General features: G+C 47.3%; 1 protein-coding gene and 1 long non-coding RNA gene across 5 annotated transcripts in view; one reads left to right on the top strand and one right to left on the bottom strand.

The window, feature by feature from the left end:
• Positions 1-62: 62 nt before the first annotated feature.
• Positions 63-21,113, top strand: LOC308466601. The gene is made up of 4 exons (XR_013980906.1): positions 63-275; positions 4,403-4,600; positions 8,764-10,029; positions 21,018-21,113. It is a non-coding gene; the product is annotated as an uncharacterized lncRNA (long non-coding RNA).
• An 84-nt stretch (positions 21,114-21,197) lies between these two features.
• Positions 21,198-22,555, bottom strand: part of FLNA (filamin A) — a 68,714-nt gene continuing 67,356 nt past the window's right edge. For all 4 annotated transcript variants that reach the window (XM_080987414.1, XM_080987413.1, XM_080987416.1 and 1 more), the window contains one exon: positions 21,198-22,114. In XM_080987414.1, coding sequence (XP_080843540.1) covers positions 21,927-22,114 — 188 coding nt within the window. In that variant the 3' untranslated portion in view covers positions 21,198-21,926. The remainder of the gene's footprint in view (positions 22,115-22,555) is intronic.

Genomic DNA, 22,555 nt, shown 5'->3' on the forward strand with positions numbered 1-22,555 from the left:
CTTAAAATGGCCGCCCGCGACTTTTGTCGCGCCGGAAACCGAGTGGCGGCCTCCAACTGCGCATGCGTGGGTGATAACACATCTCTCCTACAGCCTCTCTTGTCCTGGATATTCCCGCCTTCGCGCCGAACTTCCTTCGGCCAATAACTCAGGCGGAAGCATCTGATTGGACGTCGCTTCTGCGGTCAGACGTTTTCTGTCATTGGTCATCCTTGGCTGCCTGGCCCTGCCCATTGGACAAAGGAGACGAATGGGCGGGATGTATATGTATGAGGGTAAGCCAATGAGATCCACTTTGTGATAAGCAGTGGGATGAAAGTTGTGTAACTGTGCCTAATTGGTCAAGGGGGGGTGGTCACAGTTTTATAGGCCGGCTGCTGCAGCCTCTCTCTCGCTCCGCTCTCTCATTGGTGCAGCACAGGGGGGCGGATTTGGCCCTGTGGTTCCCAGTTGCTGATCCCAAGGTTCTTGGGTTCAGACTTCCATTGGCCCCAACAGTTTGGCCGGTAGTCAGGAGCAATGGGTGTTCTATTCCAACAGCATCTGTGCCCAAGGCCTGATTCTCACTGGAGTGGCAAACCTGGGCCAGAGCTGAAATGCTCTCCTCGTTCCTGGCCATTGCCCGTTTTTGTCGGGGCTGATGGGAGTTGGAGTTGTTTTCTGCAAAGAGATACACTCCTAAGTTAAAAGTGTGTGTTTCTACAGGAGTATTTGCACTTCCTATACACAGTTTCTCTTTTTTAAAAAAATAATATTTATTAAAGTTTCAAAAGAAGAAAAATCACATTAATAAGAAAATTAACAATAAAAAGGAAAAATACAAAGTACAAAAAAGAAAAAACAGTTAAAAACAATTCCATCTTTTCATCACTTCTTTTACGTTTACTTGTTTACCGGACCTCCTCATACCTCCCTCTTTTGTATTCCAGTTCATTTTTTTTTTAAATCATATTTATTAGAATTTCCAATAATATAGAAAAATAACAGAAAGAAAAAAAAATAGAATACATTTAGAACCTTACTTTCATTATCTTCTTTCTGGGACTCCCTCCTCCCCCCCCCCCCGACTATATTCCCCTTTCATTAATTTGGTTCCACAAGCTCTCACTCCCAATTTAAAACTTAATATGTTTAACCCATTAACCAATTTAAATTATACAATTTTATCATCATCCCTCATCATTAACAGAAAAAGAAAAAAGATTTTTCCCCAAGATCAACCCCAATTTCCTTCCACGAATTCCCTTTTTTTTTAACATGCCAAATCATAATACCATGATATACAAAAGTTATATAAAAAAATAAAAGATAAAAAGTATAAAAAGGTTCAGACAGATAGTTACATTAGCCTTTGGATTCCAAAACTCCCCCTTCCCTTCCCCGGTTTGAATTCCACATGTCCATCAGTCTATATGTTGTCAGCCTGGAGATCTCAAGTCCATGGCCAGATTTTTCCCATTCCACCTTGCCGGTTTTCTTTTAATTTGTTTATTTTAATAATGTTTAACTTCAAAAATCCAGTCTAATAGATGCCTTTAGTTTCCTTGGTCTTTGCTGCTCCTCCCATTATTCTTTCCGTGTCGTAGTTAGTCCTTTGTTCTTTTTATTCCTTACTTTCTCAGGTTTCTTGTCTTGTTCAGCTGCTAAAACTTTCTTATTCCGAAATCTGGTATCTTTACAGAGGTTTGTTGTTCAGGAACAAAAACTTACGTCCAGTCCCTTCCTTTCTTCAATAGAAAATTCTATTGTCTCCTTTTAATGTAAACACCTCTGTAGACAAAATACTATTTCAGTTTTGCAGCTTTCCCAGAAGATAAGTCCTGTACGAATCCCAGAGTGATTTTCCACATACGACCACTTGTAATGTCCCGAAACCCCTCTAGGGGGATTGTAGTAACTTTATATCCTCTAATCCAAAAGTCAAATTGTTGTTCCTTATTTTCCGACAGTTTATATCCATATTGTGTCAAATTGTAACAGAATTAGCCAGCAAAGTCCTTGTAACAAAGTCCTCTTTATATTCTCCAGCTTTGACAGCTACTTTGACAGCTGTCAAAGTCTCCGTCTCTCTTCGCCAGGTTCTACGAATCGCCCCGGTTCCCAGGGGGGGTTGCATTTTCCCTCTCACCCTCCACTCTTCTCCTCCAGCACAATTCTTGTAATTTCCCTTCGTGGAATTAATGATTTTTGTCAGCAATAAACTTCTCTTTCGATCTTGGTTACCCAGTCCTTGTTTTAGAATGTTTACAATCGGGGGGGGGGACTGACTTCCTTTTTAGATCCCCCCCGCTCGTGCCGAATCCGAAAAAAAATTTCTTTTTCTTCTCCTTTTGTACCCGGTTTCCCAATTACTCACGGGTTGTTGTTGATAGTCCGAATTTCCAATGGAAGAAGTCAGCGCTCTCCGTCGAATGGCATGCGGCTGCGCTCGGCAGGGGAAGCAATGGACTCAAAGCACCACGCCACTCCCCGGCACCCGATCCGAAGCCTTTAAAAAGGCTCCTTCACGAGTCGGGAGGGCGCTAGCGGTGCCAGCCGAGTCCCCATGTCCACGGGCTCCGTGCCCGTGGTTTTTGAGGGTCCCCGCGTCGCCGGCACGGTAGGACCCAGCCCCTGCCGAGCAGACTCCCTCCGGAGCTCGGAGGGAGTCCGCCATTCGGCGATGGCGCCAACCCGGAAGTCCCCTCTTTTGTATTCCAGTTCAATTTGTTAATCCAACAATTCCTTTCCCTCCTTTTTAATCCTAATCTTTAATCTTGATATATTATAACATTAAATTTTTACATATTAAAAACCAATTTTTCCATATTCTTTTATACCAGTACAGCTAGAAACCACTTAACTTCAATCCAACATCATTCTAACATTCATTAATTTTGCAATATTTCTGTAAATAGTCTTTAAATTTCTTCCAATCTTCTTCCACCGACTCTTCTCCCTAGTCTCGGATTCTGCCAGTCATTTCCTCCAATTCCATGTAATCCATCAATTTCATCTGCCATTCCTCCAGTGTGGGTAAGTCTTGTGTCTTCCAATGCTTTGCAATAAGTATTCTTGCTGCTGTTGTAGCATACATAAAGAAAGTTCTGTCCTTTTTTAACACCGATTGGCCGACTATGCCCAGGAGGAAGGCCTCTGGTTTCTTCAAGAAGGTATATTTAAATACCTTTTTTAGTTCATTATAAATCATCTCCCAGAAAGCCTTAATCCTTGGGCACGTCCACCAAAGGTGAAAAAATGTACCTTCAGTTTCTTTACATTTCCAACATTTATTATCAGGCACATGGTAGATTTTTGCAAGCTTGACTGGGGTTATGTACCACCTGTATATCATTTTCATAATATTTTCTCTTAAGGCATTACATGCCGTAAATTTCATACCTGTGGTCCACAATTGTTCCCAGTCAGCAAACATAATATTATGTCCAACGTCTTGTGCCCATTTAATCATAGCAGATTTCACCATTTCATCCTGAGTATTCCATTTCAGCAGCAAGTTATACATCTTTGACAAAATCTTAGTTTTGGGTTCTAACAATTCTGTTTCTAATTTTGATTTTTCCACCTGGAAGCCAATTTTCTTGTCCAAATTGTATGCCTCCATTATCTGATAATAATGAAGCCAGTCTCACACTTTATTTTTTAATTTTTCAAAACTCTGCAGTTTCAATCTATCTCCATCTTGTTCCAAAATTTCCCAATATTTCGGCCAATTGACCTCCATATTAAGCTTTTTCAGAGCTTTCGCTTCCATCGGTGACAGCCACCTTGGGGTTTTATTTTCCAATAAATCCTTATATTTTATCCAAACATTAAACAATGCTTTCCTAACAATATGGTTTTTAAATGCTTTATGTGCTTTGACCTTATCATACCACAAATATGCATGCCATCCAAATACATTGTTAAAACCTTCTAAATCCAAAATGTCAGTGTTTTCAAGGAGCATCCATTCTTTCAACCAGCAAAAAGCTGCGGATTCATAATAAAGTTTGAGGTCTGGCAGGGCAAATCCACCTCTTTCCTTTGCATCTGTTAATATTTTGAATTTTATTCTGGGCTTCTTGCCCTGCCAGACAAATCTAGAAATATCTCTCTGCCACCTCTTGAAACAGTCCATTTTGTCCACAATTTGCAATGTTTGAAACAAAAACAACATTCTAGGCAATACATTCATTTTAACTGCAGCAATACGGCCCAACAGTGAAAGCTTCAAATTTGACCAAATTTCTAAATCTTTTTTCACTTCAGCCCAACATTTTTCATAGTTATCTTTAAATAAATTCCCATTTTTTGCTGTCATGATAATCCCCAGGTATTTAACTTTCTTAACCACTGTTAAACCTGTCTCATTCTGAAACCTCTCTCTCTCTATTGGTGTTAAATTTTTCCCTATACACAGTTTCTCATGCAGGAAGTGTGTGGTGTATGAAGTGAAAGATGGAGCCTAATCTTAACAGTAAAGCGCCTAAAAGAGACACATTGAAACTGCAGACGGGGTTCTGATTGAGTCAGTGACCACAAATCACATGTGGAAATCAGGAGGCACATACATATTATGCCTGGTGGAGAGAAATAATTTGTAACCAGCTTAAAGGAGGTAAGTCTGAAACAAAAACCATATTTTCTCCATCTCCCCAATTTGTTGAGAGGCCTCCAGCAGTTTGAGAAGCATAAGTGCCACAGGAGTTTAAATTTCCATTCTCCCAGGAGCAAAGGCAGTAGCAGGGAAGATACAGCAGGGCACTGAACTAAATGCTATTTAGCATACCCTCCAATATTTATCCAATAAAAATAGGGACATCCCACTCCGTAATGATAATTTCACTATTTATACCCCACACATCTGATTGGGTTGCCCCAGCACTCTTGGGCAGCTTCCAACATATATAAAAAACATAATAAAACATTAAACATTTAAAGCACTTCCTTATACAGGATTGCCTTCAGACGGCTTGGGGATAGCTCCATACTCTCCAACGAAAATAGGGACATCCTAAGCAAAAGTGGGACATTCTGGGATCAAATCATAAACCGGGACAGCTTCTCTAAATCAGGGACATCCCTGGAAAATAGAGATACTTGGAGGATCTGAATTAGTGAATGCTATCATAGAAACATCATCCAGTTATTTAGGAGTGAACTTATATAGACAAACCTTATTAATGCTGAGGTACATACCAACCAACAAAAGATGTATCCACAATCCATTTCTGGCTTTGCTTTATGAAGCCATCTAATTTTACCCACAAAGAGTGTTGCAGGGCAGGTGCCAGTAATGGAAGCCCTGACATCTTTTTTTTCTGGTGGAGTTTCTCTCTCTCAACAGCTGCCAGAAAAACAGAAGTTCCACAGGTGGAGCTTTCAGCAGCGTTGAGAGGCAATGAGGAGAAAATATTGTGGTGCGACCACAAGTGCCCCAAGTCTCCCAAGTTCTTGTTTCGTGTTAAGAAGGAACCTGGATCTAGAAGAATGGGATATGTACCTACTTGCATTGGAGAGAATAGGGCTATCATCCCCGCCTCACCTGTTCTGCCTTTATTCCTGAAATAAGAATATTGAGGGGTCCCTTCAAAGGGTTCAGTTTCTAAAGGAAGACCCAACCTTCGGAGAGAGCATACCTTTTAAGGCTCAAACCGGTCAGGAAATGAACAGCGACGAGACCAGGATACTCCTGTAATCTGATCCACACCATCTCCTGCCCTACGGAGGGTTACGGAGTCAATTGCCCTTCCACCCCACTTCAGAATGGGATCTGACTTTGAGGGTTCCAACCAGGGTGTCTGGTGCTCCACCATCACCAGCGCCTAAGGATAAAGTTCCTTCAGCCCTCCAACCCAATGTTCTGTGCACGCCTACATGCAGACTTTCCTGATCATTGTTTCTTCTCGTAACCACAATCCAAAGATCCCCCGATCAGGGATAGCCAATGTGGTGCCCTCCAAGTGTTGCTTCCACCATCCTTAGACAGCATGGCTTGTGGTCAGGGATGATGGGAGTTGTAGTCCTGCAACATCCAGTGGGGATCACTTTGGCTACTCCTGATGCAGATGCAAACACTTCAACTTGAAGTGATATATGCAGTTCTTCGCTATTGCCACCAGGTGTCTCTCTGAAACTGAATAAAGTGGATAGGATGGGTCTGGAAATGGGCTGGTCCAGATGTATTGGGACCCAAGATAAAACATCCACTACAATGAAGGAGTGGGCATTGTTCTTGCACAACTCCTGTTCATCTCTGTGGGGATTCAGCTATGGATTTGTGCTCCGTGGGTCAGATGGGGCTGTCCATCGCGTTAGTGGCACCCAAACTCTAATGCCCCAGCTGACCCCTTAGTCAGGTTGCTAAAATAGTGAGGAATCATAGAATCATAGAATCATAGAGTTGGAAGAGACCACAAGGGCCATTGAGTCCAACCCCCTGCCAAGCAGGAAACACCATCAGAGCACTCCTGACATATGGTTGTCAAGCCTCTGCTTAAAGACCTCCAAAGAAGGAGACTCCACCACACTCCTTGGCAGCAAATTCCACTGTCAAACAGCTCTTACTGTCAGGAAGTTCTTCCTAATGTTTAGGTGGAATCTTCTTTCTTGTAGTTTGGATCCATTGCTCCGTGTCCGCTTCTCTGGAGCAGTAGAAAACAACCTTTCTCCCTCCTCTATGTGACATCCTTTTATATATTTGAACATGGCTATCATATCACCCCTTAACCTCCTCTTCTCCAGGCTAAATATGCCCAGCTCCCTTAGCCGTTCTTCATAAGGCATCGTTTCCAGGCCTTTGACCATTTTGGTTGCCCTCCTCTGGACACGTTCCAGTTTGTCAGTGTCCTTCTTGAACTGTGGTGCCCAGAACTGGACACAGTACTCCAGGTGAGGTCTGACCAGAGCAGAATACAGTGGCACTATTACTTCCCTTGATCTAGATGCTATACTCCTATTGATGCAGCCCAGAATTGCATTGGCTTTTTTAGCTGCTGCGTCACACTGTTGGCTCATGTCAAGTTTGTGGTCAACCAAGACTCCTAGATCCTTTTCACATGTACTGCTCTCAAGTCAGGTGTCACCCAAAACTAGGCTGCTAGTTAGAACTGAGGACCTGCTATGGCTGACTGGTGTCCATTGGGAATGGTAGGGTGGGAGCCCAACAGTAGGTGGTGCCAGAGAACCCACAACTGGCAGAGACAACTCCTAGTCCCGTCCCCCCCCCATCCTTCTCCCTGTGGAGTGTGCAAGGAGCAATGCTGGGACTAAGGAGGGGAAACCTGGCAGGCAGTCCCGCCCCCTGGAGAGGCTGGGAGTGGGAAGGGAGGGCAGGTGGGTGTTGATGGAGGTTGTTGGGGCAGTGCCCCATTCCCCTAACAGATCAGCCTCTGCTAGGGCCTGTGTTTGCAGAATTACTGGGAGTGGGAATTAATGGTGGGGGCAGGGCAGGCAAGCCAGTTGCTGGGTCTCAGGCTGCATAAGCACCAAACATTTAAAGCACAAAAAAGAATCCCAGGACTCGGTCCAGGACTCTGTGAAGGATGCATAATGGTGGCATGGCAGCTAGTAAAAGTGCTGTTATTGTCACCAGAGCCACGGAGGGGAGAACCAAGTTAGTTGCTCCGGGTGAAGCCTCCAGAGGGTGCCACTGAGGTTCTCAGCTTGCGTGTGACCGCAAATGCACATGGGAGGGTGCCACAACAGCAACACCCCTTAAGAAAAGAAGAGAAAGGAACTGTGTGAAAAAAGTAAAGGAACAGTTCCACGGCCACTGCTAATGACAAGTCCTACACCTGAGAAAATGTGGGAGGATTTCTCTGTCTCCTGGAGAATTAAGTAAAATCTACCCCACCCCAAAAAAAGTTCTCTGCCCACAACTGGGATTGAGAAATTTGAGAGACCCTTGGCCACAGCTCCATTTAGAAGTCTTCCCAACCATACAATCAAAAACCAGAAGATGCAAGGAAAATTACCCTTTTATTACTTAAAAAGAAAAAACCCCATACAGCAGAGTGGCACAGGACATGTTGTTAGGTGCCAACTAATCTCTGTGTTAATTATTCTTGACTAGGCGTCCTGAATCCTGTTTTGGCGCCCAGTTCTTTGTTCAGAGTCCCATCTTCCCAGAATAGGTCTCCTTTTCCTTAATCCTTTAATTCAACACTGTTATTTATGAGAAGGGGAATAAATCACAGCCTTCTTTTCGCTCCTGAAAATGGACTTTTATGGCTTTTGACGGGGTTGGGTTTCTGCTGCCCTTAGATGGCGAGGAGCGATTGCCATTAACCCTTGCCTTGCAGGGGTGAGAGAGGTTGTAGCGGGTGGGGAGGGTCCTTTGTGGCTGGGCGGAAACTCCCCAAAGGCCAGCAGCTCCAGCTAAGGGCATCTGAAGGAATGTGGCTTCTCAGGGTTTGTCAGGAGGAGACTGAAGGATGTTTTCTTTTCTGCACATTTCGAAGCACAAACTGGTTGTGGTTTGCTTTGCTTTCTATATATATATATTTAAATGCTTTTAGAACCCCATCTGCATTTCTGTTTTATCTTAAAAGTCTTCTGGTGTGGTGGAGGAGAATGGATACGACGAGTCAGGGTTTTAGGAATTTTTGAAAACCAAGAGCTTTGTAACTTGCATTCAAGTTTTGCATTTCCTTGTTCAGATCCTTTTTAAGAAAAAAATATTTTGTAGGCTTTTGAAGCTTAGACACCAGAGTTTTGGTTTTAGGAATTAAACAACAATAACTACGTAACTTTCATGCAGTTTTGTCTTTCCTTCCTCAGATTCTTTAAGAAAAATGCCCTTTCGCCTATGATGGTTTACAGCCCACTGATAATGTCTTGCAGCACAAACCCAACTGTGTCTACTGAGAAGTAAGTCCTATTGAATTCAGTGGGCTTACTCCCAGGCAAGTAGGGTTATGATTGCCGTTGTCCCTTGGCTCCTTGTAACTTGTGGTACAACAGTCTACATGTCTGTCAGTCTAGAGAAGGAAGAATGTGGCTCTGACCTGCTTTCCAAGGAATTGGCTTCTTTAAATAGAGCATTGTTCTTCTGCAGGGGACGTTGCCTCTTTTGCTGGGAATGAACTGCAACCATTTCATCATGACATCACAGGGGAAGAGGAGCAGAGTGTTGCTTGATCCAGAGCCAGGAGATCATGCTTTTGACTCAGATCTCTCAGGTCCGAGCTCAGCTTCTAGTTTAGCCATGGACTCACTGGGTGTGCTCAAGTATTTAAGTCTCTGTTATCCATCTGTAAAATGGGCATTGCCTGCAGATGTTGGGCACAATGAGATCACCTACATAAATGTGCTCGCTCCTCTATCAGCATGTGCAGACCATCTTTTGAACCTAACCTTTAACCTTTTGCCCTCCGCTAAACCTGGAGAGCTTATATACCAACACTGAATGCTGAACCAACCCTGAATTTGCTGGCTGTAGATCCTAACGTAACCAGAACAGCACCTTCTGCACAGAGGGAGGTGTCAGTGGGTTTGGGGGAACCCCAAAGGTTTGTGGAAGTGCAAACAATTATTTTGTTAGAAATCTCTAAGGGGTGATGAAGCCAATCCAGTGCTCGTGCTACGGCACCTCTCCTGCGCTGCCCTCCCTGCGGCCTTACCCTTCTCCCTCCAGTAAGCTCAGGGAGGTGGCTGATGAGAGACCAGGGGCCACTGTACCCCTTTCTGCCAGCCACCCTTGCCCCCAAACAGCCCAAGCTCCACTGAGCATGCTCAGTGACCGCAGAATGCCATCAGACTGCTGGCAAAAATGGAAAGCTCAGGAGGGGAGAAACTCTGAACAGCAGTATTCCATGCTGCAAAACTTTGTTGCAGGTTCCGCTTTTTTAAAACTAATGTTGGCCCACCATTTTGGCATGCACGCCTCAGAGAAGGTCTGAAGTGGGGACAGGGCTATGGCTCAGAGACCGAGAACATGTGTTGCATGCGGAAGGCTCTAGATGCAGACAACCAAGTAGCTGGTGGTAGAGAATCAGGCCCCTCGCTGCCAAAGTACTGGATAGCTGCTGGTGCCAGTCAGAGTAGGTAATACTGGGCTCAATGGACTATGGTTGCTTCTACACTGTACCTTTAGAGCACATTATTTCCCTCAAAGAATTTTGGGCGCTGTAGTTTGTTAAGGGTTTCTTGGAATTGTAACTCTGACGGATAAACCACAGCGGCCAAATCCCTTCTGAGGAACAGAGTGGGTTTTAAAGGTCAGTGTGCACACAGCCAAATGGCCTGGTATCTAAGGAGGGTATAAAGCACAAACCAAGTCCTGTGAGGGACCTGGCCCCTGTTCCTTGGGGTGCTTTGCCTCTCTAGTCATGGCCGGCCCACCCATGAGGCCGACTGAAGAGGTTGCCTCGGGAGGCAGAATCCCAGTGTGGTGGGGCCCCACTGGAGAAGCGGGGAGAAATGGCTGCAGCGTTGGCTTCTGGTGAGATTTGGGCAGAACCCGCAAGCTGCTGTCACACCACCTCAGTAAGCGAGGCTTTGGCGGTGGAGGCCGGCCCCTTCTGCTTCGCCTCAGGCAGCGAAATGGGACGGGTCAGTCTGGCCTCCCGTGCACTGAGCCGAGTCAAGAGGGCCAGGCCACAGTGCAAGCCTGGCCTCATGCTGGAACCAGGCCTACACCTCCACCGTCTCCCATGTGGGCACGGCGCATGTCCCGGGGTGCCACACTGCATATGAAATGGCACCCTCAACTGTCCCCTTGGAGGGAGAACTTCAGCAGTTGCCACTTGTCCCCCAGTGCGGAGAACCCGGTGGCCGTGCATGCTGCTCTTAAAGGCCAAAGCGAAAGCCCATCTGGGATCTCTGGGGCAGCAGTGGCAAGAGATTGGTTTGTGAAGGGGGTGTGGGTGCTGCGGTTTGCTTACAGCTGTCCAGAGGAAGTATCTTGTTCCTCCATTTCCACAAGACCGGCTGAAATTGTCCAGCTGTTTGAAAAAATCTAGGCAGCAGGTCCGGGGAAGGCCAGGGGTTGTGGTTGTGTGTCTGCATATGTGTGAGAGAGAACAAGGACACTAACGAGAGAAATCCTGCCCAGCTGGTGGCATCGGGGTCCAAGAACAAGGGCTTAATGCAGTGGAACGCCCCTCCTCCTGGCATGAACTGCAGCCGGAAAGGCAGGCGAGAGGTGCTGCCTTCCAAGCCAAGTGCTCCGCTTGCCAGAGGGAGCGATGCCCAAAGAAGGGAATATCTGAGCTGTGGAGCATCGCTCTCCAGGATGCTCCTGAGCCGCTGCCCTGGGTGCCAGCATCGCTTCTGTGCCAAGCCAGCCAAGACGTCCCAGGAGAGCTAAACCCTAAGCTCACCTTGGCCTCTCTTAAGCTCTGACAGCCATTATTAGCAGGCTGCACAAATCCATGGCGCGAGGGGTCTGGGACTGGCGCCATCAGAGCTCGAGTCAGGCCTGCCGCGGAAGCAAGCGAGGGGGCACCCAAGGAAAGGGTCCGTCTGCAGGAGGCATCAGCGGGGCAGAGACTAGGGCTGTGCACATTTAAAGCACATGCCTTCCCCTCCAAAGAATTCTGGGAACTGTAGTGTACCCTTCACGGAGCTACGAATCCCAGCAACCCTGAACAAACTGTCTCTCGGGATGCTTTGGGGGTCACGTTTTTTAAAGTTGCTTTAAATGCAGGATGTATGCAGCCTAGCATTCCGATGCACAAACAATACCTCTAAATTAAGGTTACCAGATTTTTTTCAAAGAATCTAGGGACAGTTTTTTTTAAAAAAAGGAGAAAAAAAAATATTAAAAAAATATTTTTTTAAAAAGAGAAGTAGTATCTTCTCTTCTGTGGTCTCCTCTGTTGCGCAGCCTTCCTCTGGGCCTCAGCCTGCTGTCTTGGAGTGCTAGCTGCCATGGAGAAGGCTCGGGTCAGGCCTGGGCTCGGCCATGTGCCCTTGCCCTCCCGGTGCTCTCCTGCCTCCTCCTCATGGCAGCGGCACGGCAAGGTCAGGGCTCTCCTCTATTTTCTCCTTCCTCTTCCTTCTCCTCTCCTCCTTCTCCCTGCATCGGCTCTGCGTTTTTACTGGCCCCGGAGCGCCGCTGGGCAGTCAGCCGGTTGGCTGGGCGCTCTGGCTCCCGGCTTGATTTGGGTCGCGGGGTGTGTGTGTCAGCAGTTCCCTCAGTTGACGCGCTGGGTGTCCCCAGTTCCCCCTCGGTGGTGGCAGTGCTTCTCAGCAGCCTGGAGCCAGCCTGGTAGCGCAGTTGGCTCTGGCTGGCTTCAGGAGCTGTTCGCTGCCATGGTGCCCGCCATTTTGCCTCGCCGGAAATCCCCATATGATGTGTCTTATGCCATAGAACCAATCACACAACATTCATTGCCTACTAATAAATCTACAACATTTAAAATATAAATCCGGGGACATTAGATGAAATCCGGGGACATTCTGGGGATGGATTTTGTCCGGGGACAGATTTGTAAATCCGGAGACTGTTCCCGGGAAAATGGGGACGTCTGGTAACCATACTCTAAATTAACCTCCAGTACAGCTCGTAAACAAAGTGTCAAAGTATAATTAAAACGGGATTTCTTTTTAGCGCTCAAATATCTTCATGGGTAGTATTTTGGTCATTCGTAGCACAGCCCTGTGAGGCTGGTCAGTTTTATCATTCCCCTTTGGGCAGATGAAGGAGTGAGAAATCAGGTTAGGCCTAAGGTGGAGCTGGGGATACTTGCGCTATACTACAGTTGCAGAGTATAGCAGGGGGTTTGTAAGCAGCTGTTGGAAAGTCTGCCCTGGAAGGCACAGAAAGTTGTTGGGGTGGTGTGAGAGAGGAGGACATAAAAGAGATCTTACAGTGGCTCCTTCAGCCTTGGAGTGAACCTGGTTTTGCAACTGAAGTGACAAATGTGCATCTTGGAGCATTGAACGCTGACTCGTCCATCAGTCATGCTCCCTTTGTCAATCCTTCAAGCAGATTGCCCCTTCTATTTTATTTCAACATCAAAAGCAACAAGAGGAGGAATGTAGCAACAACGAAAGCCAAAAGCAATTCTTCTGGGAATTGGGGGCTTGAGGGTGGGAGAGGGGTTTTGTGATGATTGGTATTAGCCAATTGGGAGCCTGCCTAGCTGGCTTTTGCTGTAATAATGTCGTTCAGAGCTCACCCCCCGGGAAGGGAATTACACTTGGACCGAACAAAATCGAGGAGCTTCTAAGTTTGCTCTTGCAAAAATGTCATGTCTGCCTTTGATCTTCTTTCCTGACTCCTTTCCAGAACACGTTTTGACAAGGCCAAGAATTGGAATCCAAACTTTTTTCCTTATGTTTATATTTCTCTCTCTTTCCCCACAAAGACTTGTTGCCTTGCTGCCTCCCTGGTAGTTTACTCACATTGCAGACCCCAATACAGGACCAGCCCAGCTCCAACTCCCATCAGCCCCAACCAGAATGGGCAATGGCCAGGGACGATGAGAGCTGCACACATCACCTGGAGAACGCCAGACTGGCTCAGGCTGATCTAAATGAAGGGGGCACCACTGTTCCAGAGATCACAATGCAAGCCCAGGCAACCTTTGGCTCCCCAGACCAGACTAAACTACAATTCCCATCATCCCTGGCCATTGGCTATGCTTGCTGCTGCCGATAGGAATAGGTAGTTCCGCAACATCTGGAGGGCCACAGCTTCCCCACACCTGGCATAAAGGATGGATGCTCTTTTTGTCAGATGCAGCCCTGGTCTTCCTGGATCTGGGTGTGGGAAGTGGACGTCTCATTACAGGCTGTTTTAACACACGGCTGTGTTCTTGGAATACAGTGGAGTCTGTGTTTAATTTTTATAGGTGCCTAGACAAAGGACTGCATGTCACCCCTGCCATTCCCAGCCCCCGTTGCTCCTAAGTGAGTCAGGCCAATTTTAATTTGCTTACTGGGTTTATTTCATGACATTAATCCATGTTGCCTTTTAAAACAAAAAGAAGGCAGTAGTCAACTACCAGAGGAAATTCATGCTAAGTATATCTGGTAAACGAAGAGGAGTGCTGCCACACAGCCAAGCTGGACCAGAACCTTCTTATTTCTGCCACGGCAAATGTCCCTGGTGTTTTGATCTGCCTGCCCAAGGAATCAGGACTCCTGGGCTCCCGCCCTGCACTGTGATTATGCATTGAGCAGGTGGGGCAGGCAGCTGCGTTTGGGAAATGTTGCCTCTGACCAATTTCCTCCCTCCCTCCCTCTCTCTGTACTGTCAGAGACCCCTCCCAGCATCTGCCCTGCTGTGGCTTTTTTGACTTCCTCTGTGCCAGAGAGCTGAGGAAGCTTTGCTGCTTGTTGTCTGCCAGCTAGGTGGAACCAGCTCGCAGCAAGTTGAATGCGGCAGGAGGTTTTTTTGGAGGGGGCGGTGGAAGCTGCTTGCTTGCTCAGTCCATGAGCAGCAGCTCTGCCCCCAATGCTCGCAGTTGCCAATAATATTCACACATGAGAGGGGTTCACAGCTCGCTGAAAGCCACTCTGCAACCTGTTTCTGTACATTCCCACAGTTCACAAAAGGATGGGGAATCTACACCTTCCAGGTGCTGAGTCAAATCCTCATCAGAACCAGCAAACATGTCTGATGGTCATGGATGATAGGAAGTGTAGTCCAACAACCTGCAGCCTTTCTCAACCTGTGGGTCCCTAGATGTTGTTGAACTACAACTCCCATGATCCCAAGCTCACAGGACCAGTGGTCAGGGGTGATGGGAACTGTCGGCGAAAAACATCTGGGGACCCAGGGTTGAGAAAGGCTGGGAGGATCACAACCTCCTCGTCTCTTTATTTGGTAGGAGGATAATTAATTTTTCTGAGTGTAGCAGCACCTGATCATTCTCTCCATGCAATAAAAAATACTTCTCCTGCTGACTGACTGCTGTTAAGGACACGGGAGCATGCCAGACTGATATTTTAAAAAAATAAAATTTATGGTCAGTTGACAATCCTACTCAGTGGTAGAAAATGCACCCTGTAGGCGCTTCTTTCAAGGGAGCCTTGGCGTTTCATGAGCAAAGGCCTGCTGGAGGGGAGAACCTTCCTCACTTTCCTGCAAAGCGCTGCCTCACTTTGCATTGTAGGCAGAGGAAGGTTCTTTCCCCCCTTGCCTTAGGCTAAGGGTTTTCCAGGAAGGGTGTGAGCTTACAGCAGCCATGCAGATTGCTCAACGGGTTATTGTGGCAGCTCTGCAGTGATTCAGACGCCTATCTTGCAGAGTTCAGCAACAGCTGCCAAAGTTGTACTTCAAGTCAGCCCAAGCCCTGCTGGCGCCTGCAGATTGCGAGTGTGTTTAAGGCAAACAGTGTTTCAGCCCTAGACACCAACAGGGACATCAGGGATTTCTCCTGTGCAAGTCAGTTAATTGACCGTACATTGAGTGTGCACAAGATAATTTCCAAGGGGTTGTCTCCCAAACTAGGTGTCCTAAATCAGCAGTGGCCCTCCAAATGCTGCTGGACTCCCAACTCCCATCATCCCTGACCTTTGGGCCAAGGCTGGCTGGGGCTGATAGGAGTTGTAGTCCAACAACATGCAGAGGGCCAGAGATTCCTTACCACTGCCAATCCAGAGTTAGAGTAATCTATATGCTGACTCTAAGAGACATAAGGCAGCTTCACAGTATTTTACAAGCTTCCATAAGATACACATTCAGGACCCACATAGGAATTCCTCTCTCCCACCCATATGTATGAAAATATGAAACTCCCACAACCCTGACTTTCTGTCCAGTATGTGTTGCTTTGCAAGTTCTGTGATGGACAAAGGACCTTCGTTGGGAAGGAAACAGCATTTTCCACTTTTAAAAAAATGTTTCCATATGAAGATGTCCTCCTTTTAGGATTGTGTGTGTTGTATTTGGTAACTAGGGTGTCCTGGGCAAGATGGGCATGGGACATTTCAGGCTTCTAGATGGGGAAGCACTCGAACAGGGTTTTGGTAGACCCTGTGCATGTTCCAGTTCCAGACATCTTTCTGCATGATAATAGAGAAAGCATTGATCAAAAATTCTATAAAATCAAAGAGAAAGAGCGCCTCATCTTCCATCAAGAGTGCTGTAACAAGCCATTCTAGAACAGTGTTTGAAGTTGTGAATCATCATCATCTGACTTAAAACAGGGGGGAAAGTAATTTCTATACCTTAAAAAAGAGAGTGCTGTAACAATGGGTAGATTTAGCAAGAAGCTCAGAAACAGAGCCACAAACCATAAACTCCACTGCAGAATGCTTGGTTGTTTTATCAGGGTATCTGAGGTCAAGATGAATGGGCTCTGCTCTGCTCCCTGGAAAAAATATTCCACAACCCTTCTATTAAAATCATATTTGAAATGAAAGTTCAGGTGCCAATTTAGCCTGGTTTAGTGGTGCCAGGACTTACTTTGATTTGGACACCACTTTGCCATTGTGGGGACCATGTACTAAAGATCAGAAATATGGTGAGCGAGCAGCAAAGTGGATTTGTTGGTGTTTTCTCTTTCCCAAGCTTCCCAAAAATAGCAGTAAAGCATAATACACTGAAAAGCAGGTCACAGAGCAGGAGCCAAAGCCAATGCCCATTTGGTACCAGCCTGAGCATACTTCCAGACAACTTTTTCACTGAGCATTCACCCCGATTTGTTTGCAGGGAAATTAAAGGGTCAAAGCAAGTGTTTTCCCTCACTCTCCAGCACTTTCCTTATCATGAAAAGTGAAGTCTTTGGGAGAAGCAGGTTTGTTGCACAAGACCTTGAAAACAACTTTAATTGTGCAGCCTGAAATTTGCCAGGATGCAGAAGCACCCCAGGACTCTTACCAGAACAGAAACCTTGGGGCCTTGGGAACCTAGGAAGTTGCCTTGTACTGCGTCAGATCACTAGGTCCATCTAGCTGACACTGAATCAGCCACCTAGCATGAGTTCCCGGTGCCAGGGGAGCATGCACTGGAGGGGCATGCATGTGCCAGGGGGCGGGGCGCAGAGGGTGAAGGATCCCACTGTGGCACACCAGCCGACACTGCCAGAGGGGCCCTGCCCTGCCCCAGAGTTCAGCAGGGCTGCGCTGCAACACCTACCCATCCATGCAAGGGGGAGCCAGCCAACGCGGCACTTGGTGGGGGCAAAGTAAGTGCCCCCACGCTGGCACCCCCAGCGTGGCCTGGCCTGCTGCTCCTCTCTGCATGTGTTGCCAGGGTTGCCATACATCCAGAATTTCCCAGACATACCTGAAATACTGCGGTCGGAAGCAGTGTCCAGGCAGAAATCATCAAAATGGGAAAATCCAGACGTACGGCAATCCATGTCAGCAGTGTCATTTTTGCCAGCTTTCCTTTAAAACAGCTCCACAACTAAGAAAGCTCAACAACTTTGGCCCAAAAGGGTGGGGGGAGCTCAACACTTTTATGGCCACCCTAAGCGTTGCTTCCTCTGATGCCAGGAGAAGGGCCCTGGAGGCACCTGTTTCATACCCAGTCAAAAATCTGCTCTGGGCCACCGCCCTGCTGGCACACACCCACCCCGCTCCGCCCCTGCACTGACTGGTAGCAGCTTGGCAGGGTGCACTCCCTGTCCTACTTGGAGGTGCCACTGGGGTTTGAACCTGGGACCTTCTGCATGCAAGGCAGCCGCTCTAGCCCTGAGCTGTGGCCCTTCCCCGGGAACTTGCTGCTGAGCTCTTTGCTGCATGCTTGGTGGCAAGCCAGGAAACAGCAGGGTGCAAAGACGTGAAACCTGCCAGCTCATAGCTAGGCACACTGAAGTTTCCCCTGCACGGTAGAGGCCTCCGTGCTGTGCGCAGGTAGAGCCGCTGGCCATAATGAACCACAGGCAGCTGCAGCCTCAGCACCTCCACCACCAGCTTGAGTTCCCACAGTGGTGTCAGCTCAGATCACAGCCATACTGTGCCTCTTTCCGCTGTAGCAGAATGAGATTGTTTAAAAATAGGTTTAGTGAGTACATCAAACCATATATTCACACACGAAACCAGAATAGACAGAGCTTAACTCCCAGGGCTTTGGCAAAGTGCTTGAGATTGGCTAACTTGCAAATGAGTGGCCAGGAGCTTTAGCATTCATGTTCTCGGTAGCTGGGCAATCCTCCGCAGCCACCAGTGTTTTGAGAAGGTGAAGCCACGTGGAGGGAGACAGTTTGCTCTGGAGGGAACACATGCAAGGCGAGGATGAACTAAGTGCTACATCCCAAGGGGTAGAAAACTGGGAGCAGAGTTTGAGGGATTGGACATCTTCTGCAGAAGCATCTCCTGCTTATGTCCTTGCATGCATATGTAAAAAGAAAGCAGATACTGCAAATACATTCCAGCAGTTCACTAAGTCCTGCACTGTTGGGTGGGGTGGGGGGTTTACTTCTCATCATATAGGGGTTGCCTCCCAGATGTTAGGACTCCCAATTGTCTCTGACTACTGGCTCTACTGTCAGCGGCTGATGGGACTCCAACATCATCTGGAGGGGGCCCCTGACTTGGAGGGAAGGTAAATGGGGTTGCAAGCTAGCAGCGCTGAACTCTGTGCCAAGATAATCAAGTTATAGACCCCCCCTCCCCATCTCAATTATACAAATATGCAAGTTTTCTTACCTTGCATAATTTTCATTTTGCAACTCAGGGGAAAGTAATGACATAATAAGCAGTGAAGCCCCCACCCACTCAATTCAATTATGCGAAGGCTTCTGAGATTTCAGTACCTTTGCCCACATATTATTAAGCGTTATCTTTGCAATCAAAGAAGACAGAAAGTTGCTTCCCCTCTCCTCAAAATGGAAAACCACCAAACTCTCTGCCAAACGCTACATTCCACATTATTTCGCCCACTTCCACAGAATTGCAGCATATACACAACCCTGCTATTAGGGGGACGCATATATGGTGAACAAGCACCGCTCCACCCTAGAGAGCCAGCATGGAATGTTGGTTGGTTGTAGGCCTCGCTTACAATTACAGCTGAGCAAGGGCACTTCTGGACTGAATCCCACCCCAAAATAGAGACAACCACACGCCAGTAAATTCTTATTGGGCAATCACAGTGGACTGGGAAGTTTTGCACAACAACCCCACTTCCTCAAACGACTGGCCTTTTTGCATTAAGGGAGGTAATGGGAAAGTGCACTGGAAAGTGTGGGGCAGGACTTGCTTTGATGCAACACCATTTAACTTCCCCAGAAACCAATTAGGACAAATGCTTAAAAACAAAAAATCAGGCCACCTGGAAGCACCCTAAGAGTAGAGAGACGAGCTTATTGTCAGGAAGACAAAATGCACTGGCTTTTAAACAAAAATGACCAATTGTTATTTTTTCCCCCTGTAGTCCTTTTCACTAGCAGGCACAGGTTTCTCTATACCAAATATGACTCTTCTCCCTCCCTCCCCCCCCTCCGAAATTCCACACTCATTTCCATTCTACTTCATACCCTCAGCCTCCCTGAGTGTTTCTGCCAAGCTGGCCTGCATCCTTGAACTCTGCCTCTTGGATGCCTAGATGAAGAAGAGTGTTGGTAGAAAGCAGCCTCCCATACAAAGGTTAAAAATGTGTTTATTTCTCCACCCACCTTTGCCTGTTGTCCCACCCACCACTTACAGGTAGCCCCTGGATAGTTGCACAGCTGGAATTGTGGCCCTCAGTCAATTATAATCCCCCCCCCAACTGCCATGCAAGCTCAGTTAAGCAGAAACAACACTGCTGAACCCTGTCCTTTAAGTGTCCTGTCCTCGCATCAAGGGAATGGCCCTACAGGCTGCCCATATCTGTCAACTTTCAGATTTGAAAATAAGGGATGGGCAGCCTCGAAAATAAGGGAACAGCAGCCTCACCTGTCTCGGGGACAATCTACGGGATATTTAACAATCTGGGATAGCAGCGGGAAAAGGCGCTGGAATAAGGGAATTTTCCGCAAAAAAAGGGGAAGGTTGACAGCTATGAGGCTGCCATAATGCTCAAACTAAACATGGGAGACCCATGCTTCTCTCTTTGATGCTTAAATGTGTTTCAATGCTATTCCATTTCCCTCCATGGAGCTCAAGGAGAGGCATACGTTATTTCTTGTACCCTCTTCAGTTTCCGCCTGTTTATTTTGCTCAATAAGTACTGAATTTTGCTCAGTTGGCCTGGAAAAGGGGGGGGGGGGACAAAAAGCAAGAATGGAAAGGGCCAAAAGGACATTTACTGAAGAAATCATGGAGTAGGAAATGCACTAAGGCCCATTTTGATTGTGGCGAATACTGATCACAATCTGAAAATGTTAACCAAGTTAAACTTTGAACACAAAACTTTAGCCGAGCGCTATTGTTTAGTTCTAGAGAAACGCAAGGAAGATTTTGAACCACAGCTACCTTCTGGTCTAGGTGGGATGTTTGAAAATCATTAGCTTAGAATGCAGCAAGTATTTCTCAAAGTGTTCCTAAGCTAATGATTTTCAAAGTGTTCCTAGTAACCCAGGAGTTTCATCCTAAGAGTAGCAAGGGACTCTCCTAGGGGAGGTTGCCCACCAGACCTCTGGGGCTGTGCAGCCATTAAGCACCTTAGAGCAGCCTTGCTGGCTCCGCTCCAAGGCCCATCTAGTCTAGCATCTTGTTTGCACAGCAGCTAAGCAGATGCCCAAAAGAAGCCTGTGAACAGGACCTGAGCCCAACAGCATCCTCCCCCTCCAGAGTTTCTAGCAACCAGTGTGCAAAAGCATCTTGCCTCCAACCGTTGAGCCGCTATGGCCAGCAGCCATTGATAGGATTCCACACACTCATTGGGGAGAAGATTCCATAGTTTAACTGTGTGCTGTGAGAAGGACTTCAGCTTCACTGGATGCTCAGGAGTCCTAGTGTTCCGAGGGGGTGGGGGCAACCCTTGTGTACCAAGTTCAGAATCCTTTGCTAGATAAAGCCATGGGCAGCTATTAGGGAGAGAGATACAGATGTTCCCCCTGAATTAACCATTAATTCAGATTCCCAGCTTTAGGTTTAGAAAAGTTTCCAGCCTTTGTAGAACTGTACAAACAAGGTCTCGCTTGTTCTGTGAGAAACTAGCCAGGGACCACCGCCTTTCTGTTATGTATGTTTGTTTATTTGACCAGAGGACAGAGGCCCAGGTGTGCAGGAGTCCATTATCAGGACAGCATGGAAAGGATCTCCACGTGTCTTCTACTTCCGAACACACTGGCTCCAAGTGGAAATCAACACAGCCCAACAAACAAACAGCTGAGTCCGCCTTTGCAAAGGGACCAAGTTAACAGAATTGACCAGGACAACCAAAAGCCATTTGAAGCAGAACTTTTATTCCCTTCCCTCCTCAAAAGAAAGGAGACCGGCAGTTGTGCACAACAACAATAACAACAACAAACAACGACTTAAGACTTGGAAGGATTAAAACAAGATTTTTGGTTATAAACTGGCAAAGCAAGGAGAGGCACAACAGCAGCTCCCGCCACTTATCTGTGTATCAATGGAGCTTCCATCTCAAGCCGAAGAAGGGAAAGTGAAAATCTAGAGAGAAAAGGGACCGGCCGCCTGCAGTTCCATCGGGTGCAGTGGTTTTTGCTTTGTTTCGTTCTCTCAAGCAGTGGATGGCACCGATACAGGTATGTGGTACCAGGTGCCTGTTTTTGAGGCAGGAAGGACGCCTTCCTGGCAAACTCAGGGAGGGAGGCACAAAATTCAGTCCATGGGCACGAAGCCAGTGCTTTGGCAAGAAAAGCAAAATCAAACCTGCCCCTCAACAGTCCTCCCCTCCAAAAAAGGGTGGGGAAGGGGGGAAATCACTGACAAAACTGGTTGAAAAGAGTTAGTGCTGCATGTAAACAGATCCACAGGAATCCGCCCCCCCCCCATCCCAAGGGCGACTTGCTCCCTTTCCCCACCCACACCGGCACAAAGCCTGCCAAGGAAGTTTAAGAGGCAGCGTCTCAGGTGGGCGAGTTGGGGTAGTGGCATTACAAAGAGGGCTCAAGAGGGGCAGTGTTATAATCGGGGGGGTGGGGGGAGGATTAAGGCACGGAGACATGGAAGGGGCTGCCGGGGATGTGCTCCTCTCCCCACTTCACCACCAGCACATAATCCCCTCTGTCCTTGAGCAGGTAGGTGACGTTGTAGAGCCGGTTGCCCAGGTGCTTCACCACAATCTCCTCGCAGGGGGTCTTGGGGCCATGCACCCCCACCAGCAGCATGTTGTTCCCTGCGGAAAGAGCAAGGGGTGGGAGGGGGGGTCCAGTCAAAAGTGATGCATGCTGTAATATTTAGGTCGGGAAGAGCTAATCCCGTTGAAAGACCTAATATTTAAGTATACAAGAGAGGCAAAAAGGTGTTTCGCTCCAAATGTCTCACTAACTCAATTATCCCTCCCCACTCTTCTCTCCTTCCATTTCTAGACCAGCCTCCCCCAATCTTGAGCCCTGCAGGTGATTTACTGCTGACTGGGGCTGATGAGATTGTTGTCGAAAGCAGCTGGAGGGCACCAGTATTGGGGGAAACTGGTCCAAACATGCAAGTAAGCAAACAGCTTACTTTTTTTTGTCCCTTTGTTCTCCTTCAGACCCTCTCCAGTCCCCATCCTTCCCCCCACCCCCTGCACAGGTTGCCAATTAATGGCCTCACTAGAGTTGCCAACTTTGGGCCT

This window comes from Podarcis pityusensis (assembly GCF_964106645.2).
Source record: "Podarcis pityusensis genome assembly, chromosome: 17".
NCBI lineage: Eukaryota > Metazoa > Chordata > Lepidosauria > Squamata > Lacertidae > Podarcis > Podarcis pityusensis.